Source organism: Aulonocara stuartgranti (assembly GCF_965226115.1).
Source record: "Aulonocara stuartgranti genome assembly, chromosome: 14".
Taxonomy (NCBI): Eukaryota; Metazoa; Chordata; class Actinopteri; order Cichliformes; family Cichlidae; genus Aulonocara; species Aulonocara stuartgranti.
The window spans coordinates 3750094-3769639 of record NC_138950.1 but is presented as its reverse complement, the minus strand read 5'-3'; the positions used below and the strand labels follow the sequence as shown (position 1 = coordinate 3769639).

The window sequence follows — 19546 nt, the reverse complement described above, 5'->3', positions numbered from 1 at the left end:
TGTATGTCCCCTCACTATTTCCTGTCCTGGGCCACCTTGATATTTTTAGTGGTGCCACCCAAAATTCTGGAGGCGTTCATGTTGCAAATCCCTGTGTTTAAAAGTACTTCATATGCTTTTTGACTGAATTAAAGAGTAATCGTTTTTCTCCGGGGGGTTGTTGTTGTTGTTTAAGTGCACTAGGTAGATTTCCTCTTTCCCTAAAAGTCTAGTTATTCTTTTTAAATTAGTCTGTTAAGTCTGTGAAGGTTCTCACTCATCCAGGTCTTGGTAATCTGTGAAGCTTAGAAGGAAGAGCGACCGGACATCTTTAAGATTCTTTTCATTTCACCTCTCATTCCAGAAGCTTCATCAGTTCTAAGACCAAATGGTGAAGAGTCCCAGCTATATAAGCCCTAGTGGGAGTTGTCTCTTAAGAGAGTCGTCGACTCACTATTGAAGTCCAGTCGCTTTTCTTTCCAAGCTCCTTAGATTATTCCAGTTAACCAAAACAGCTTTTTTCTCCTATTTTTTGTAAGAATTCACTTTTAGTGTGCACCTTGCTCTAAACTTTTTCATTTGTAAATATAAAACACAGTTAAGTTATTTTTAAAGTTTTGAGTCAATTGAAAGTAATGAATGTGTTACTTGAAGATTCTGCGATCTTGTCTGTGAAGGTTTTCAGTCATCCAGGTCATCGTAGTCAAAGGAGCTTGCAAAGAAAAACGTCTGGACTTCTTTAAGTTACTTGAAGACGTTGCACCTCTCATCCGAGAAGCTTCTTCAGTTCTAAGGGCCAAATGGTGGAGAGTCCCAGATTTAAACCCAGTGGGAGTAACCCCCCCACAGAGGGACAAAAGGACCCCCGATGATCCTCTAATCGCCTGAGCCAAGGTGTGAAACTGGGTGTGGGTCCCAATCAGCCAGAGTTTCGGGTGAGTTCATTGTGAAACCTGGCCCCACCTTATCATGCGAATTCCTGAGATCAGATGGCCCAGGATGTGATCTTGTAAATTTTGGAGATTTTCTTTGCTGAAAACTGTCAGGCCACTTTGGGACTTAAGGGTGCTAAAATGTATTTTCTGTGTTTAAAATGACTTAAAAACCTTCCAAGATTAGCTCAAGCTATTAAGATAATGTGAAGAAACAACTGCTATGACTTTATTTCATAAACATCTTTGTTTTGTGTTTTTGATATTAAAGGAAGTTGGTATAAGCTAGGCTACACATTAGTGTAATACAAATTGATACCACTAGGGGTGCAGAAAGTCAGCGTGACCTTTATTTAAGCAGGTAAGTCAAGTTTTGTTGTTAACAGACACTAAATCAGCACAGAAGCCAGAAATGTTTATATTTCAAATTAAGTTTCATTTGGCTTCACATTTATGCTGTAAAAAGCTCTCGATTTTGTTTTCCAAACAGGTTTAACTTCAATTTTTGAAGTGGTATATGTCAATAAAACCCCAAACCCTGTGAACTGTGTGTAACTGAGAAAACACATATAAATAGGGAATCTTACCAAAAACAGAAAAAAAAGTCTCACCTACTTTCCACTGGTAGTGAAGTATTACAGTAGTACAATCCCGTTAATGCAGGTAGAAAAACCCTCCAGTGTTCATTCAAACTTTTACAGCTAGAGATTAATTTAAATGGAATCTAAATAAAGTCCAAAAGCCAGCGTGATCTTTCTTTCTATAGCTATTTAATTTTATTTTGAAAGTACCATCGCCGGTTTCCCGCTATGAATCTGCAGAGACCTGACACACTTGTCCTCCAATAGGCCAAGACAACTTTCATGAATATTCAATACAGCATTTGAACGTGAGCTGCTGAAACAATGAAGCTTTATAAATTTGAAATATCCGAAGTATTTACAAGCGAAAGCAAAAAAAAAAAAACAGATCCCCGCCATGATGGGATCTGTGACTGATGGTCCTTTATCACGACTGCTTCGCCCACATTTCGGATTCACAATATAAATTTAAACACTTTAAATTATTGGGTTTTGGGTGGGGTTTTTTTGTTTTGTTTGTTTGTTTGTTTGTTTGTTTTTTAAGAGCAGGAATAAGTGTGTGATTGTATTTGGATCACACAATCAAAATCAACAGGGTCACCACAGTCAGGACATTGCATTTTATTTGATTTTATTTAGAAGCCAAACTCATGCTCATGATACAGAATCCATCATTTCACAATCATACTGGGGGCTATGGGCACCCCTGGGGGTCCAGGGCTGTCACAGGTTCCCCTCAGGTGACTCCTACTGACTTTTACAACTGTAATTCAAATAAGTAATATTGTCCTGGCAATATATCACTGGGATCACAACCAAGCTCGGTGTAATGATACTGTTAGCAGTAACTTTGGGTATTCTTAGTATCAGAAGTAATTAGCATGACTGATGAGAACTCTGATGATACTGACGACTGCAACTGTCCCACATATGAGAAAGTATGTTACACTATTATATTATTGTTATTCCAAAAGTCTTTGATCCATAAAAAAGTAAATATTTCATTTTAGTCCTAAACTTCTGATCCACATATTTGGTCAGAAAGAATCAGAACACAAGGAAAAATAGAGATCTGCCTGTACAGGCCTCTCTGCAGGCTTGATGTCATCAGTGTGCCTGCTCAGCGGACAGATATTAAAGGTCTCGGATGACAGTGGCGATGCTGAAAACAGTGTTTGTGTTCTGAAGTCGCTGCTGTGATTGCAGCTGATGCAGAACTGCATCAGATTTAGGAGCTGGAATGAACAAAGTTTTAAAGAGCAGCGTAGAAGAAATCCTGTGACTCTGAGGTGGGCAAAGATCCACAAAAAAGCCTCACTCAAGATATGAACCTGATTAGTTTCAACATGGCATAGGGGTCTGTTGTGTCTCTGTGCTATCTTTGCACTCTTCACCTTCATTGTTCAGATTTAAGGAAATGTGGAGTCACAGACAAAACACTGGCTATCAGGTCAGCTGGTGTGAGCTTCCTGCAGCTTCCAAAAAGCTAATTTTCAGTCTGGCTGAAAGCAAAAAAACAGGAACGAGCTGTCTGGGATGGACACGTTGGAACGGTTGTTAGAGATCACTGCTGGGGAATGGTGGCCAGCTGGCCTAATCACCGGAATATTCATCAGCGCCTGATGGTTCATTCATTTATAGGTGGCCCTTGTATTTTGGAGAGCTCACACTTGTTGTGCAGCAGGAAGATACAGTAGACTGAAACAAGCTGTAATAATCCGTTAAATTAATAACATGGACAGACAACATAATGCTGCCTGGCCAGAGGATTCTTACTTGGAGACCAAGAAGGAATACTGCTATACAAGCCTATTGCTTATAAATGTAGTAAATTATGAAGCAATGACAGACGTCACAGCTTCCTCTGATAAAGAAACAGCTCAGAAAATGAAAGCAAATCTTTTGCTGCTGATTCTTGTGCAGCTTGTGATCATAAAGTGGTCATGATCCAACCCATCTGAGAAGCACTGACCCAGAGGACTGGCATCATAAAACAGGAAAGCCTGAGCTGCGGTATCATCGCCTCCATCTGGCAGGAGGCGGTTCAGGCTGTTTTCAGGGTGACTGTCCTGCCTGCAGGAGCCACCTACAGAAGTAGGTCACGCTCAGGCTGTCCTTCTTGATTAGTGTCACAGCGGTCCAGAGCAGCACGTACAGCAGAGACTGCAGCGGGACAATGCTCCACCTCTGATGTTTTCATGTGGGGCATTATGGTGCTGCTCACAGCTCAGTGCTGCAAGTACAGTCTGCGTCTTCAGTCATCATCAGCAGGCCACTTGTGAAGTCCCGGATAGCCGGTGAGGCTAACGCATGAGTTGATGATGTAATGCTCTGCACATTCCCTGCTTGTGTATCTTCCAATAATATTTCTTTTGTCGTGTAAATATACAAATACTGACAACATTTTGCATTCAAATCTCAGTGAAACAGTTCAGATGCCAACTATCAAACATGAGCTATAGAAAAATAAAATTCATTTGTTTCCCCTCCATCTTTTCCAGAGAGATGTGCTGCATCTTGGGAAGCTGAGCCAAGACAGAGAATGCACTGCTTATTTAAATACACTTAAGGCGCCTGAGAACTTCGGTGATTCATGAAGATATAAACTTGTACCTGTCACTTTTTACATCTATTATATTGCACTTCACTGCATTTCTCTGACAGATTTAATTGCTGCTTACATTTAACAGTCATATTCCATAATAGCACTCCTGTCTAGGGAATAAAATCACACATTTTGAATATGAATGTTTCTGAAGGATAAATGAAAGTATTAAATGTTTCCTTTATGGGTAGAGAAAATTTGCCAGCTTGTTCTCTTAGATCATGTGGGAAATGCCACAATATCAAGAGGGAAAGCTGAAAAGGACAGGAAGTGAAACCGAGAGAGGAATAAAGAGAACAGAAAGTAGAAAATAAAATGGGAAATAACTTGAAAAAAAGCCCCGAAAACCACAACTGTGGTCAATTAATAATAATAATAAAAAACTCTTTTGTCTTTTCCTGACCTAAGTAGAAAAAAAATCATGAGGTCAACAAAAAGCATGAAGGGCAGTTTAATGAAGACTATTTAATAATGTTGGTAACTGCAAGGACCTGAGGATGGACTACAACAAAAAGGTTTTACCATGTTGCTTCATGCAGGTCATACGAAGAAAACAGCAGATGGGAAATGCCCGTTCATTAGGTTGGAAATGTACAGATAAAGTAAGACAAGATAGCCTTTATCAGTCCCATAGTTGGGAAATTCAAAGCATTACAGCAGCAAAAAGAGCAGGAATAAAAAATAACACACGACACACAAACAGAAGAAAAATGTACACTCTCTCTCTCTTCCTCCTGAAAGGTGGTTCAGTCTACATCCTGCCTTTATTTAGGATTTGTGTGACTTGATGCTATGTTCAGCTTTTTAATCTTTATTCACGGCGCATCAACATCATAACAATATGGTTTTTATACATTTTAATGCAGCAGTGTAATGTTGCAGAACAGAGCATCTGCTTGGAAAACTGTTATAACTATAGGATCACACTTCAATGGTTCATTGTCTTTATTGCTGAATGAGGTAATAAAGGGAATGCTGAATTCCACCAACTCTTATTTTGGATGCAGATACGTCAGGGTCACTTCTCTCAGTTGGGAAAGCTTCAACGCACATATTAAACAAATATGTAAGACTACGTTCTTCCATTTGTGCAACATCTCTAAAATTAGAAATATCCTGTCTCAGAGTGACGCTGAAAAACTAGTTCATGCATTTATTACTTCCAGGCTGGACGACTGTAATTCATTATTATCAGGATGTCCAAAAAACTCACTGAAAAGCCTTCAGCTAATCCAAAATGCTGCAGCAAGAGTCCTGACAGGGACTAGAAAGAGAGAGCATATTTCTCCTGTTTTGGCTTCCCTTCATTGGCTTCCTGTTAAATCCAGAATTGAATTCAAAATCCTGCTCCTCACATACAAGGTCTTAAATAATCAGGCCCCATCTTATCTTAATGACCTTGTAGTACCATATCAGCCTATTAGAGCACTTCGCTCTCGCTCTGCAGGCCTACTTGTTGTTCCTAGAGTATTTAAAAGTAGAATGGGAGGCAGAGCCTTCAGTTTTCAGGCCCCTCTTCTGTGGAACCAGCTTCCAGTTTGGATTCGGGAGACAGACACTATCTCTACTTTCAAGATTAGGCTTCAAACTTTCCTTTTTGCTAAAGCATATAGTTAGGGCTGGACCAGGTGACCCTGAATCCTCCCTTGGTTATGCTGCAATAGACGTAGGCTGTCGGGGATTCCCATGATGCATTGAGTTTTTCCTTTCCAGTCACCTTTCTCACTCACTATGTATTAACAGACCTCTCTGCATTGAATCATATCTGTTATTAACCTCTGTCTCTCTTCCACAGCATGTCTTTTATCCTGTCTTCCTTCTCTCACCCCAACCAGTTGCAGCAGATGGCCCCGCCCCTCCCTGAGCCTGGTTCTGCCGGAGGTTTCTTCCTGTTAAAAGGGAGTTTTTCCTTCCCACTGTCACCAAAGTGCTTGCTCATAGGGGGTCATATGATTGTTGGGTTTTTCTCTGTATCTATGAAGCGCCTTGAGGCGACTTTTGTTGTGATTTGGCGCTATATAAATAAAATTGAATTGAATTCAAGCATTCAGACATTTCTCATGCAGGAAGCCACACTTTATCTCAGTGGAAAAAAACAACCAGAGTAGGACAGACTGGTTGGTCAAGGGTTCATCCAAAAAACATCAGGAGGAAAGAGCCAGAAACTGGAAACCACATCGAGCTAAAACAGAAAGCTGAACTAATGAGTCTCTTTAAAAAAAACCTTTATTGCTTCTACTGTCGGATTTCAGAGTGTAATAACAACTGAAAACTGAACCTTTTAAGCATATAGTGTTCTTGTTTCTTCAGGACATGTGTGGTGTTTTATGGAAAAACAAACACGGGGGAACACACGCACCTTTATTATGTTGAACTGATGATTGTTTTTATTTCCGTATAAATATGTTGCTGTGAAACCAGGCACAAAAGAAAAAAATCATTTGAGCAGCTTCCACTGAAGAGCGTGGATCTATGAGCGTGACATGCAGTTCTAAAAATGCAGGAAGCACACAAACACACACGCACAGACCCGCTGGTATGTGCATCTCTGACTGCTCTCACTTTGACGAATGATGCTGGAAGACGGATATTTACACATTCCAGCCATGAGCAGAGGACAGAGGGTCATTTCTCAGAAGATCTCCCATGGCTACGGTCACCGTACGGCACATTCACATAACCAGGCAACAAGGAGATAAGTCTGGTCTGGCTGAGGGAAAGACTTGCATAAAATTAAAAGACACCAGTAGAGTAGCTTTGCATGCCTTTATTCTTTTAAGATAGCTTTGCTCTGATTGACTGTCCATTGTGAACAGCAGATTTGAATGGCTGTGTACCTGAGATGACCATATTCTCTCTAGCTATCTTAAAGCTTGTAGTTACAGCTGGATCAGGTGACCCTGAACCCTCCATAGTTATGCTGCCGTAGGCTGCCGACGCACAGTGATGCACTGAGCTTCTTAACTCATCATGTACTTACATGTCACAACTGCATGTTATAAACATTGCCTTTTTCTTTCTTTTTTGGCTACAAAGTCATCTATCATGGGCTAAAAATGCAGCTCAGAGGAGGTGCAGGAGACCGGTTTCCTTGGAAACCACTTGAATTAGCACCTTGAGTCAACTGGTGTAAATAAAACTGATCTGAACGTAATTACAACACACTGAAATGTTTTAACAGATTTTTTTTGTCTAATCTCAAACCAAAACTTTTGTTTACTCCACATAAATTATGACAATTTTCTTAATATAGCACACATCAGTATACTCAAACTCACAAGATAAAAACCTAAAATTTTACAATGAAACACAAAAGACAAGTTAACAAACATACACACATACATGAATGCACGCACACACACTTAGATTTTGAGTGTAAATTAAATGAGTCTGAACAAAAATGCATGTTGATCAGGAGGACAGCATATTTTATTGATTATTCGAAGTATGATGATCGGTGTTTGGACACAGGCAAACAGTCTTCTGTGGTTTTGAACAAAGTAAAAGAGGCTCTGTGTTTATTGTCTCTCATTTAGAGGCATGTTGAGAAATGATGTCAGACTGAGAGGACAATGAAGGTGAAGTCACTGAAGTTTCATCATAAACTTCCTCACAGCAGCACATCCTGCCTTGAACTTTGACTTTGGCTGTTTGCACGACTCAGGAGAGTTCTTAAGGTCGTTTCCATTGCTATTGTTTGAGTGTGTGAGGAAAGAAAAACAGCTTCAGAAATATTCACTTTTCTGTTTGCCATATGTTTCTGTTTCTGCAATAAACATTTTTGGCACAGAACTACACAAACGTACAAAAATGAAAAAAGAGCAGGAAAAACGAAACTGAGGTGATCCAGGTGAGGGTGTCTGGGTAGAGCAGTTCAGTTCAGTTGTACATGGTCATGTGGAGCCACTGGAACCAATCAGAGGGCAGAAGAAGTGATATATCATTATTGACATTAAAGCTGCCATCATACTAACTGTGCGCTCTCTACTGTGTCCATTGCAAGAAGCACAAACCCAAACCTGTGCGTAACTCCACAGCAGCTCTGTGTGCACTGTTTATGAGACCTTTCTGAGATACTTCAGTCTGCCTTCTACAAGCAGCCCATTTAAGTTCAGCAAGCATCCTTTCACTTTATTCACAGTTTGTTTTGTTTTTTTGGTCAGGTTTGCATTTCTGATTTGGACGGACATGCTTGCTGACTCTCACACATTCACAGAGCTGAACATTTACGGCTGTACGTTTAAGACTTGATGAAGTGTTCTTTATGTGTTCTCTGGATCAAATGCTGCACATTTCTGTAGACGTGCAACAGGGTTTCCTTCTGATCACCCCTGCTTACAGAAACTGGCTCACAATTACTTGGGATGTCACTGCTCGACTGCTAGCTAAAGCTCCCTGCAGGTTCTCTGCAGTTATGTGGGTGTTTATCTTTGCCTTCCTGCCCAGGAGACGTTCACTTTCATCTTGAAGTTTTCTTGCACTTCCAGATCTTCCACAATTCCCTTTAACTGTTACTTTTCATGGCATTTCATACAGTGAAAACTGCAAAGCTGAAAGCAGTTTCACACGTACTCGTAGCCTTAATATGCATTGGTTACCTAAAGAAGCCTGAGGTTATGTTGTAATGATATTTGAAGAGTCAGACTTTACCAGATGACATTTCATGAGAACAACCTCTCACCCACTGTACAGGTCCAAACAAGTGAGTTTCAGCCTCACAAACCGCTGCGCGCCCCGTGATTCCTGTTTCATTTTGTTCTGTTTTTACAACCGTGAGACATGAAGTGACAGGACTCTCACATTTAAAGGATCGCTAAGTTCACTCTTCAGCTCTAACGTTACACTATATTCATACCTGTCTGTAGCTGATGGTTACTGCTCCCGTTCCCATCACGTCGTATGCCTGAAATTTGTCTGCAAGAGGACGAAAAGACGATATTGAGACACAGCTAATGTTTGTCGTCTGCATCAAAACAGTTCAGAGAATCACGAATGAGCTGCTGAGTTGGCTTATAGAGGCTTTCCAAACATTCCTGTCATGTGATGTTTTAACTTTGACTTTTAGTTCAAATTAAAACATCACATGACTGATTCTGGGCAAAACGAGCTTGTGTATAATGACACAACAAACAGGGTTATTATGGGCAGTTTAAGCTAAACGTGAAAAGTAGACGTGAATTTTATTTTTGGGGGGAGTAAGTAACTGTTAATACGACAGGCTTGAACTGTTTTCCTGCTCAGTAATAAAAAGAATCAGTCTTTTCTGTTCCAGCTTATGAAAACATCTCTCTCCTCGTCGTCTCTCTTCCTCTTGTTTCTCCTCCCTTTTTTCCCACGCCTCCTCTGTCACCTCATCCGTTCTCTCTCTCGCTCCTCTGTTTCTTTCTCTCGTGGCCTCGTGGTGTCATTTACCAGCAAATATGGTGATTAAAACCACTTGCTGTTTCTAATTTATACCATTCATCTCCTCTGAAAGACAGAAAGCTGTAACAATGCTTGCACCCCCACCCCGCCCCGCATCACCCCCTCTTACGGATCATGCTCTCCAGTTTCATCAGCAGGTACAGGAAGCCGGGGTAACTGATGGTCATGTCCGGCTCCGTGTATCTCAGTCCAACCAGCTGCATCACCAACTCGTCCACCCGGATGCCTGCAGCAGGGACAGATGGAGCAGAGGTGGGGGTAAAACGCAGGTGCAGAAGCACTGGGTGGGATACCTGTTTTTATTGCAATAAACTCCACATGTGCACAGGTGACATATATGACCGCACACTCGTTTCCCTGATCCCAGCCAGTCCATTAGGCAGCTCCCGTCTGAGTGACGTATGAGTGATGAACCAAAACGTTTGTGTTTTGTGATTTTAATGACTTCAGAAAAAAAAGTTCTCCACACAAACTGCACATCTTTTTCATTTCATGTAATCAAAACGGTCTGCTTATTAATTAATTTAACTTCAATGGTGCAAAAATGTTTGACTAATGTGACGACTTGGGAAACACAGGACTTTAGTTACACATGTGACCAAACATGTGACCCTTTTAGGATCACACGTTGAGCGAAAAAGGTGTTTGGCTCCCTCTGCTGGTCGGATTTTTACCGACCGATGGAGACCCTCAGCGGTTAAATGACACAGGATGAAAAAGTGTTGTGAATGCTACCTGCTGCTTTCAGCGAGGGCATGACCTCCTGATATTCGAGGCGCTGAGTTTTGTCCTTGTCATGCATGAGGAAGATATCCTGAGGAGAGATTAAACACAGTAAAAATAAATGCCTGAAAAGCTGCATATACACAAACATTCTGTTATAATCTGATAAAACTGCGACAGCAGGTCCGGTAATGGCGGCTGGCTGAAAGGACGTGCCCACTTCTGCTCCGCTATCTTTCTGTAAAATCCTGAATAATACTCGTTTGTTAGACATTGAACGACACCTAGGACAGCTGTGATGCCTCTCTCGCAAAGGAAACCCGGGAAAAACATTGGTAGACCGACTCAATCGAAATTATCTGACTTCACTTCTAAGTTGAACTCTGAGGCTAGCTGTGAAGCTAGCGTTAGCCGTGAAGATAGCGAGACTAATATTAACGCTAGCCAGGCGGTGGAGGAGGGAAATGATGAGCCGACTGAGAGAGAAAAGACGGCCGAAGGCTCAGACGTAATACTGGCGGCTATTGCAAGCTTGAAATCCGATTTTTCCTCCAAACTTGATGGTATTTTGTCAGCAATAGAGACCGTGAGGAAGGATGTTAATGAGTGTGCCAAGCGTAGGGTTGCCAACTCCCTGAAAAATAAATAAGGGACACCTCGTGGCCAGGGCCGGGCGACCCAGTTGTCTTCACCCTTCCCAGTGTGGTGAATTTTCTAGCTCTTTTTTTGTGTGTGAAATTATTTTTTTAACCATTTGACTTGAAGTTGATTTAAGTAGATGCATATTCTATTCTTTGTGATATGAACACATGTGAAACAAATGATCATTTAGCCATTTATTTTTAGCTCAAAATGACAACATTAACACAGTAAAACAGGTCTCTTTCTTAAACAGAAGCCTGTCATGCTTAACTTTTGAGAATATAAGTAAATCTTTCTTTAAAAGCACTCTGTCCTGCTTAACTTAAAATAATAGAAAACAATAGAAAGAAAAATATTCTTGTAACAGTGCACATTTAGTGCATTTAGTACAATTGGCTTCAGTTGAGGTATTATTTCAGCTTTTCTAATCAGCTGCTCCTGTTTGTAAACCCGCTTGTTCCCATGATTACGCATCTTAACTCATCATCATTATTCATCTATGTATTACTTTTATGTATTAGTCATCAATTTGTTGTAATCATCTATCCTTGCAGTTGTTTATTACACAAAATAAATTATATTATCACACTTCTGGCCACATAGCGCTGATATTCACTGCACATGCCCATATTAACTTTTTCCAGCCAGGTGTTTTCCTTTTCCCATTCTTCCCTTTCTCTGAGGGGAACAAACATTGCTGCTCTAACGCTGGGCTCACACTGTGCGATTTTTGGCCCATTTTGAGACGATTTTTGAGTCGTGCGACGGTTTTGGCCTTCATCGTGCATCGTGTAGTATACGTGGGGTAACGAGAAGTGATTAACACCTCACGACCAGCTCCCGATCATCAATCGCTCGTGAGGGTGTCACCACAGGCGCTCACACTGCTCACGCGCAAACGTAAACGTCGGTGAAAAAGATGGAGCAGCACGGCTGTGCAGCGTGTGATCTGGACACAAGCGATGGAGGCACAACTTGTAGAACTTTGGAAAGCTCATCCGAGCCTTTTCGATGTGGCATCACAAAATTATCACGACCACAACAACCGTTAAAATAGTTGGATTTACACTGCTGCTCAATCACAGCTGCCTGATCATGTTTTTCATTAGCAATTTAGCAAAGTTGATGGTGGTGGTGTGTCTGTGTGAGTGAGAGACAGAGAGAGAGAGAGAGCGAGCGACAGATTTTCTGTTATAACCTTCATGTTATGGAGGCACAGTGTGAGCACTCAGGTCGCATCAGAGCATCGGGCGGTATAGTGTGAGAGTACATCGTGACATACGAACTTCTAACCCCTGCGAGTCAATCGTGCAGTTTGAGCAGGAGCTGAATAACGTGACTGAAAAAATCGCACAGTGTCTGCCCAGCTTTAGGTGTACTGTCATCCGAGACTTGCACCGCAGAGTCGGCGTTTGTTCCCCTGTTGGCCATGCTTCTTGTTGTGGTCATCTGTTGTCTTCCGGTATTTTCTCCGCAAGCGACCAATGAGATGAGCGGTAATCTGAATTGTCATACTCGAATTGTCATAAGTGTGCTGTCAGCTCATTGGTCACAAAGCAGGAGAGGGGCTGGGAATTATGTTTTCAAACAAAGCGTTAATTCCATAAACATTTATAGACTACTTTTGATTCTCACTGTATTACGGGACAAAGTGCGTCCCTTATTAGCTCAATACAGGACGTGTACTTTTGTTTCGAAATACGGGACGATTCCGTATTTTAAGGGACGGTTGGCAACCCTAGCCAAGCGGGTCAACGAGGCGGAGGCCCGGATATCTGCAGCAGAAGATAGCATTACCACCTTGGAAGCAAAGATACGGACTCTTGAAAATAACAACAAAAACCTCGAGGACAAAGTGCTGGATCTGGAGACCAGATCGCGACAATCTAACTTGAGACTTGTTAACCTGCCCGAGGACGCAGAAGGAGAAGACGCGTGCGCTTTCTTGGAAAACTGGCTACCGGAGGCTCTGAACTTGGCGCCGCTACAAACCACTCTGACGCTGGAGAGAGCGCATCGGGTCGGCCAGAAGAATATGTCAAATACCGCTGCACCAAGGACTATGATCATGAAGTTTCTAAATTACAAGGATAAAATGACCGTGATAAGAGCTGCCAGGGCAAAGGGACAGATTCTTTTCAAGAATCGCCCGGTGAGATTTTATGAGGACCTAGCGACCGGAGTGCACAAAAAACAGAAAGAGTTTGACGCCGTGAGACAACAGCTTCGCTCCATGGGTATCCGGTACGGCATGATTCCTCCTGCGCGACTGATAGTGACACACAACGGACAGTCCCGCATCTTTAACCTGCCAGGTGAAGCGGAGAACTTTGTGAAGGCTCTGAGGTCAGAAAGTGGACCGGGGTGAGATGATGTAATCATGGTCATACTACAGTGTGTTGGCATGGAGGGGTGATTACTGAGCTTTAAGTTTAAAAAGAAGTGAGAGGGAGAAAGAGAAAGGCCAGTTTGTTATATTTATTTGTTTATTGGTCCAGAGGCTCACAGCCATTATTAGTACCCTGATTTTCTTATCGTATTCAATAACGAGTTTTTTGTTTGCATAGCGGGGTGGGGTAAGGGAAAAGTGTTCAGGCACAGTCGGTTGATCCTCACTTTTGGGTGGAACAACCTTTAGCTGTTAGACAGGTGCCAATATGTATAGGGGGAGGGAAATGGGTGCCCAAGTTCAAGTTAAAGGGGCATATTCAGTATTCATGGTTATGGATGTAGTTTTTGACATTCAGGTATTATTTGTTTCTCTGTCCTTTAATATTTCAAATGTGTTGGGAAGCTCATTCAGTGTTATATGTTATGTCTGGTGGGATAAGAATTAAAATTTCTTCTTGGAACTGCAGAGGACTACAAAAACTGGAGAAGGTAAAACAAGTAATGTCTAGGCTGAACTCTATGCACTCTGATATCATGCTGCTACAGGAAACGCACCTGTTGTCTAGTCAAGAGGCGAAGATTAGGAGGAGGTGGCAAGGCAGTATATATTCTGCGCCCTTCACTTCTCAGGCAAGAGGTGTTATGATCTTGATCCACAAATCTATACCATTTCAGGTGACAAGGGTTATTAAAGACAAGGCTGGGAGATATGTTATTTTACAGGGCACACTTATTACGGAAAAAATAATCCTGATAAATATCTATGCTCCAAACACTGACGACCCAAAGTTTTTTCATAATCTTTTTCTTACAGTATCATGTCTGTCTGGTAGCCTTATTATAGCAGGGGATTTTAATTGTACGTTGAACCCAGAATTGGATAGGAGCTCAGGTATTGATCTCTCTCATCCTAAAAGTAGGCAAACTATTCAACATTTTATGAAAGAACTTGATCTGAGGGATATTTGGAGGGATATGAACCCTAAGGTCTTAAAATACTCCTGCTATTCACATACACATAAATCATACTCGCGTATTGATTACTTTTTAGTTTCTGCCAATTTGAGTTATAAAATAAAGGACTGTCGCTATGATAATATTTTAATATCTGACCATTCGCCAAACTCGTTAATATATGAAGATTTGAGACTGAAGAGAGATCCCCCTAGGTGGAGATTTAAACAAAAGTGGCTCCTAGACTCAGAATTTATATCTTTCATAGATAACCAAATAAACATTTTTTTTGATACTAATAGGGATGAAACATCACCCTGCTCAAGATGGGAAGCTTTTAAGGCCTACATAAGGGGTCAGATTATTAGCTTCACAAGTTATAGAGCAAAGCAAACTTATCAGAAAACAAAAAAGTTGGAGGCAGAGATTGAGATGCTTGAGGGAGAATATTTTCAAAGTTTTTGTCCAAGAGTCCATCAAAAGCTTCTGTTACTAAGAACACAGTATAATGAACTTTCTGCTTCTAAGGCAGCCTCACATCTTTTGCGTCTTAAACAGACATTCTATGATCAAGGGGAAAAGCCCGGGAAATTATTAGCCTGGCGCCTCCGTCAATTACAGAATGAGAAAAACATTGCCTCAGTTGAAAACAGTGATGGACAGGTTATTGTTGACCCTCTAGGAATTAATGAAACTTTTAAGGTTTTTTTTGAAAAATTATATAACTCAGACATAACACACATGGGACAAGAGCAAGATCTCTTCTTAGATACCCTTCAGTTGCCCAGCATTTCAGGACTAATGAGCGCAGATCTTGATACACCTATAACAAAGGAGGAGATATCTATAGCAATAGACCATTTGAAAACAGGTAAAGCCCCAGGCCCAGATGGGCTGCCGACAGAAATTTATAGGGTATTTAAAACTAAACTGCTGTCCCCTCTTTTTGACATGTTTTCGGATTCATTTGAAAAGGGAATCCTTCCGGTCTCATTAAGAGGAGCCCTGATAACTTTATTGCCCAAACCTGGTAAACCGTGCAATAAATGTGGTAACCTAAGACCAATAAGTCTTCTTAATGTGGATCTAAAGATACTTTGCAAAATTTTGGCTCGAAGACTGGAGAGATTTTTACCTGATCTAATTACCTGTGATCAGAATGGGTTTATTGCGGGTAGACAGGGATTTCATAATGTGAGAAGAGTGTTGGATATTCTTCATAGTCAGGAGGGAAAACCGGACACTGCTCTACTATCATTAGATGCCGAAAAGGCCTTTGATAGAGTTGAGTGGCCCTATTTATTTGAAATATTAAAAAGATTTGGCTGTGGGGATAATTTCTGTCGGTGGATTAGACTTTTATATAATGAGCCATATGCTGAAATACTGACAAATGGAATTATATCTAAACCGTTTGAAATTAAACGGGGCTGTAGGCAAGGGTGCCCTTTGTCCCCTTTATTGTTTATTTTAGCAATCGAACCGTTTGCCATTGCGGTGCGGTCCCATAAGAGCATAACTGGTCTATCAGTAAACCAACAGGAACACAGAATTGCTTTATTTGCAGATGATGTTATTCTTTTCTTGGAAAAGCTGAAGGAGTCTATCCCAGCCTTGTTGGATCTACTACACATATTTGGACGGATATCAGGATATAAAGTGAACAAAGAAAAATCTTCATTAATGATACTTAACTCAGAAGAGAGAGAGAGGGTGCTGGAAATGCTTTCCAATTCAAAATGGTAGACTGTTTTACCTATCTGGGGATTAAGATAGTGCCATGTTTGAGAGACATTGTTGGAGCTAACTACACCCCTATGGTAGACTCAATCACCTCATCCCTAGATAGATGGAAGCCCTTGCCCTTGTCACTTATAGCGAGAATTAATGTTCTTAAATTAAACATAATGCCCAAACTTTTGTACCTGTTCCAGAACATCCCATTGTCACCCCCTGCTAACTTATTTTCACACCTGAAGACAATTTTTGTACGTTTTTTGTGGAATGATAGACGACCAAGGCTCCGTTTATCACTCTTGTACTTACCGTATGAAAGAGGAGGCCTCAAATGTCCCAATCCACTTTGGTACTATTGGGCAGCCCAATTGAGGACTATGATGTATTATTTTACAGATAAATCCCCCCCGCCTTGGACAAATATGGAAAACAGTTCAGTACCTCTTCCCCTTCCCCAGTACCTATACTCAGCAAAAGTCAAAATGTTGAAAAAAAAGACAAAAAATCCTATAGTCAGAAATATGATTATGATCTGGTATCAGGTTAAAAAATACCTGGGTGAACCCACCTCTTTCGCACGCTTTAGCCCAATATGGGGTAATCAATTTTTCCCTCCAGGCAGAGCAGACCCTGGTTTTAGGAAGTGGGCTGACAAAGGCTTAAAGACAATAGGGGATCTCGTGGGATCAGAGGGTGAGATTTTGATGTCATTTGAGGAGTTGATTTCCAAGTATGATATCCCATGCAAACATCGATTTAAATATCTACAAGTGAGAAACTTTATTAGATCATCTCAAAATCAGTGTTTGTCAATCCCTCCGTTTTCCACTTTGGAAACAGAAATGAAAAGAGATTGCTTTGGAAAGGGAATAATCTCCAAATTATATAATATGTTAGTAGAGGGTTCCCCTGAATCTTCTTTAGGAAAACTTAATGCCTGGAGGGAAGATTTACAGGAGGACTTATCCTCCGAAGACTGGGAGGAGGCATGTGCTGAAGCACAAACACAAACTACCAATACTCGTCTCAAAGTATTGCAATATAATTGGCTAATGAGGACGTATGTGACTCCAGAAAAGCTTAATAAGTATAATGGTGATATCCCAGACTTGTGTTTCAGGTGTGGAGAGGAGAAAGGGACGTTTTTCCGCTGTGTCTGGGAATGCAATAAAGTACAACGGTTTTGGAAAGAGATTAAACAAGCTCTGGATATTATATTGGGTACACAACTAGCTCTTGACCCTAAACTTTTTATTTTAGGGTTATATCCTGATGGACATCTTATGTCTAGAAAGGTAATTACCGCCCTGGACTTATGTCTACTGCTGGCAAAAAGAGTCATAGCACTCTCATGGAGGAAGACCAGTAAACCAAAATACATTAACTGGATTAAGGAATTGTCCACAACTTTACCTATGGAAAAAATTACTTACATTATCAAGGGGAAACTACCACTTTTTCAAAACATCTGGGGTCCCTTTATGCAATATATGGGAAATATGGATCTTGGCAGTATGGTGGATGGGGCAGATGGGGTGTAAATGTTGGTGGTCCTCTGCAGTTTCCTAAATTAATCTCTTTTATACTTGATCTTTAATGCTGTGTGAATTGTACATTTGAGTTTGTAACTTTGAACCATGCACAATAGTGTAACCGAGTTGATGTTGAGCAACCCTTGGAAATAGAGAAGCTTATTATTTTATATATATATATATATATATATATATATATATATATAAAATTAATTTTTTTTTTTTTTTTTTTTTTGGGGGGGGGGGGGGGTTGTGTTTTCCTTTTCCTTTGTTTGACTAAGTTATTATTTACAGGTGATATAGTTTGTACTTCCACTTAACTGTTGCTCTCTAACATCTTATAAGTGTCTGATTTGCAAGGGAGGGCGATTGACTGTTATACAATAATTTAGCTGCCCTGGATGTTTCCTTTGCTGTGGAAGTACTCCAATTTCTGTATGTAATTTTGAAACGCAATAAAGATATTGTTGGAAAAAAAAAACTGCGACAGCAGCGAGCATCCATGGTCTACTCTGCATTCGCACAAACATACACTTTCCCTTTTAGTAATCCCACCCTGGAAGGCGTGGGGCACATTTTGTGTCACATAACTTGATGCTGCTGGTTGGACTTGTCCACCTTTTTGCTTGAATCATTTTATGTTTCTGTGGCAGTTTTCTGAGAGTAAAATATGTCCAGTGTTATCCGGTGCAACAAATATAGGCTTCAGATTGCATCACAGTGCTTCCTGATGTCATCACAACAGAATCAGAGCTGGAAAAGTTTTACAGATGTTATTTTATTTTCAGCATTGGTTTCTTTCAAATTAGTTGGTTTCCAGACTGAGTTTGTCTGTTATAATCGTTTTTATGTTTTAAATGTTTATTTTTAGTGTATTCTAGACTATATCTGGACATATGGTGTCGCAGAAATGTGCCTGATTATGCCTCAACGGTGACCTCCACAACCGTCTCTTTGGTAGTAATACAGTATATGGAGTAAATGCAGTATATTGTCTGGCACATGGATAATACTGCAATTATTTGTACATTTACAGATACACAGTGCGCGGACGTCAGCTACTACAGCACGGGCTCTGCAGTGATTTGTATTATTTTAATATGGATATGTATTTTGAAGTTTGCATAACAAACACTAGAAGCTAGAAAAAAGTGTAGATTTGTTGGTTTTAATGTGAACAGCTGTGATGGTTTTACTTAATGATGAGTTATTTTCTCCCCAAAGTTCCTTTTGGACCATTTTCAAAAACTCATTAAATACATTTTGCAGCATTTTTCTATGCACTTATATATTTTTTAAAGTGTAATTCACACAGAACCAATGAAAACGTGTTCTGTGGCTCTAGTTCAGACACGTTCTTGCATTTATTTTGGTCTCTCCTGAAAAGAGGAGTTTAACAAGACTTAAAAATTGAGAGTTCGTGTAAGGAGTGAGATCGCCAGTTGCATTCAGCTTCTGCTACCACCACAATGTTAGCAGTGTTGTTGATGTTGCTGGTGATGATCTTACCGTCCACCTCCTGATCTTGTCCCAAAGACTCTGGAACTCGGGCCAGTTTAGCTGAGCGATGCCTTGGCTCTGGAGAAAATTCTCAGGTCAAAGAAATTAACCCAGAAATATCCCGACAGGCCTCGGAGGACACCGAGCTGACAGGCTGCTGAGAGTCTGCCGGTAACAGATGTGTGAAGGGTACGAATTTATCAGCAAACGACTTTGGATTCATCACAGATTAGACTTCTGCGCACAAAAACAATTTTTTTGGGGGGAAATTGTGACGATCTTGGTCTTATATTAATGCTCGACATTACCTGCAGCTCTCACAGTCATTCATTCATCTGTAGTTTTCTTATACAAATTTTTGATTACATGATAAACTTTAAACAAATTTTCTTTTAAAATCCTTTTCTACAGGTTTGGCTGTGAGTGTGACTAAAAGCTGTGGCTCTCTACACATTATCTAAAGCTCTTACTTTCAGTTATGCACACCAGACGTTTTACTGGGGTCTCACGGCTCCTTGCCTATAACACACATGTGAAAGGATCATT

General features: G+C 40.7%; 1 protein-coding gene across 2 annotated transcripts in view; it reads right to left on the bottom strand.

The window, feature by feature from the left end:
• Positions 1–7498: 7498 nt before the first annotated feature.
• The window catches only part of LOC309687047 (calpain-9), a 31596-nt gene continuing 19548 nt past the window's right edge, over positions 7499–19546 (bottom strand). For both annotated transcript variants that reach the window (XM_082501711.1, XM_082501710.1), the window contains exons 16-20: positions 19010–19078; positions 10257–10335; positions 9631–9747; positions 8953–9011; positions 7499–8003 (exon numbers count right to left, since the gene is read on the bottom strand). In XM_082501711.1, coding sequence (XP_082357837.1) covers positions 7977–8003; positions 8953–9011; positions 9631–9747; positions 10257–10335; positions 19010–19078 — 351 coding nt within the window. In that variant the 3' untranslated portion in view covers positions 7499–7976. The remainder of the gene's footprint in view (positions 8004–8952; positions 9012–9630; positions 9748–10256; positions 10336–19009; positions 19079–19546) is intronic.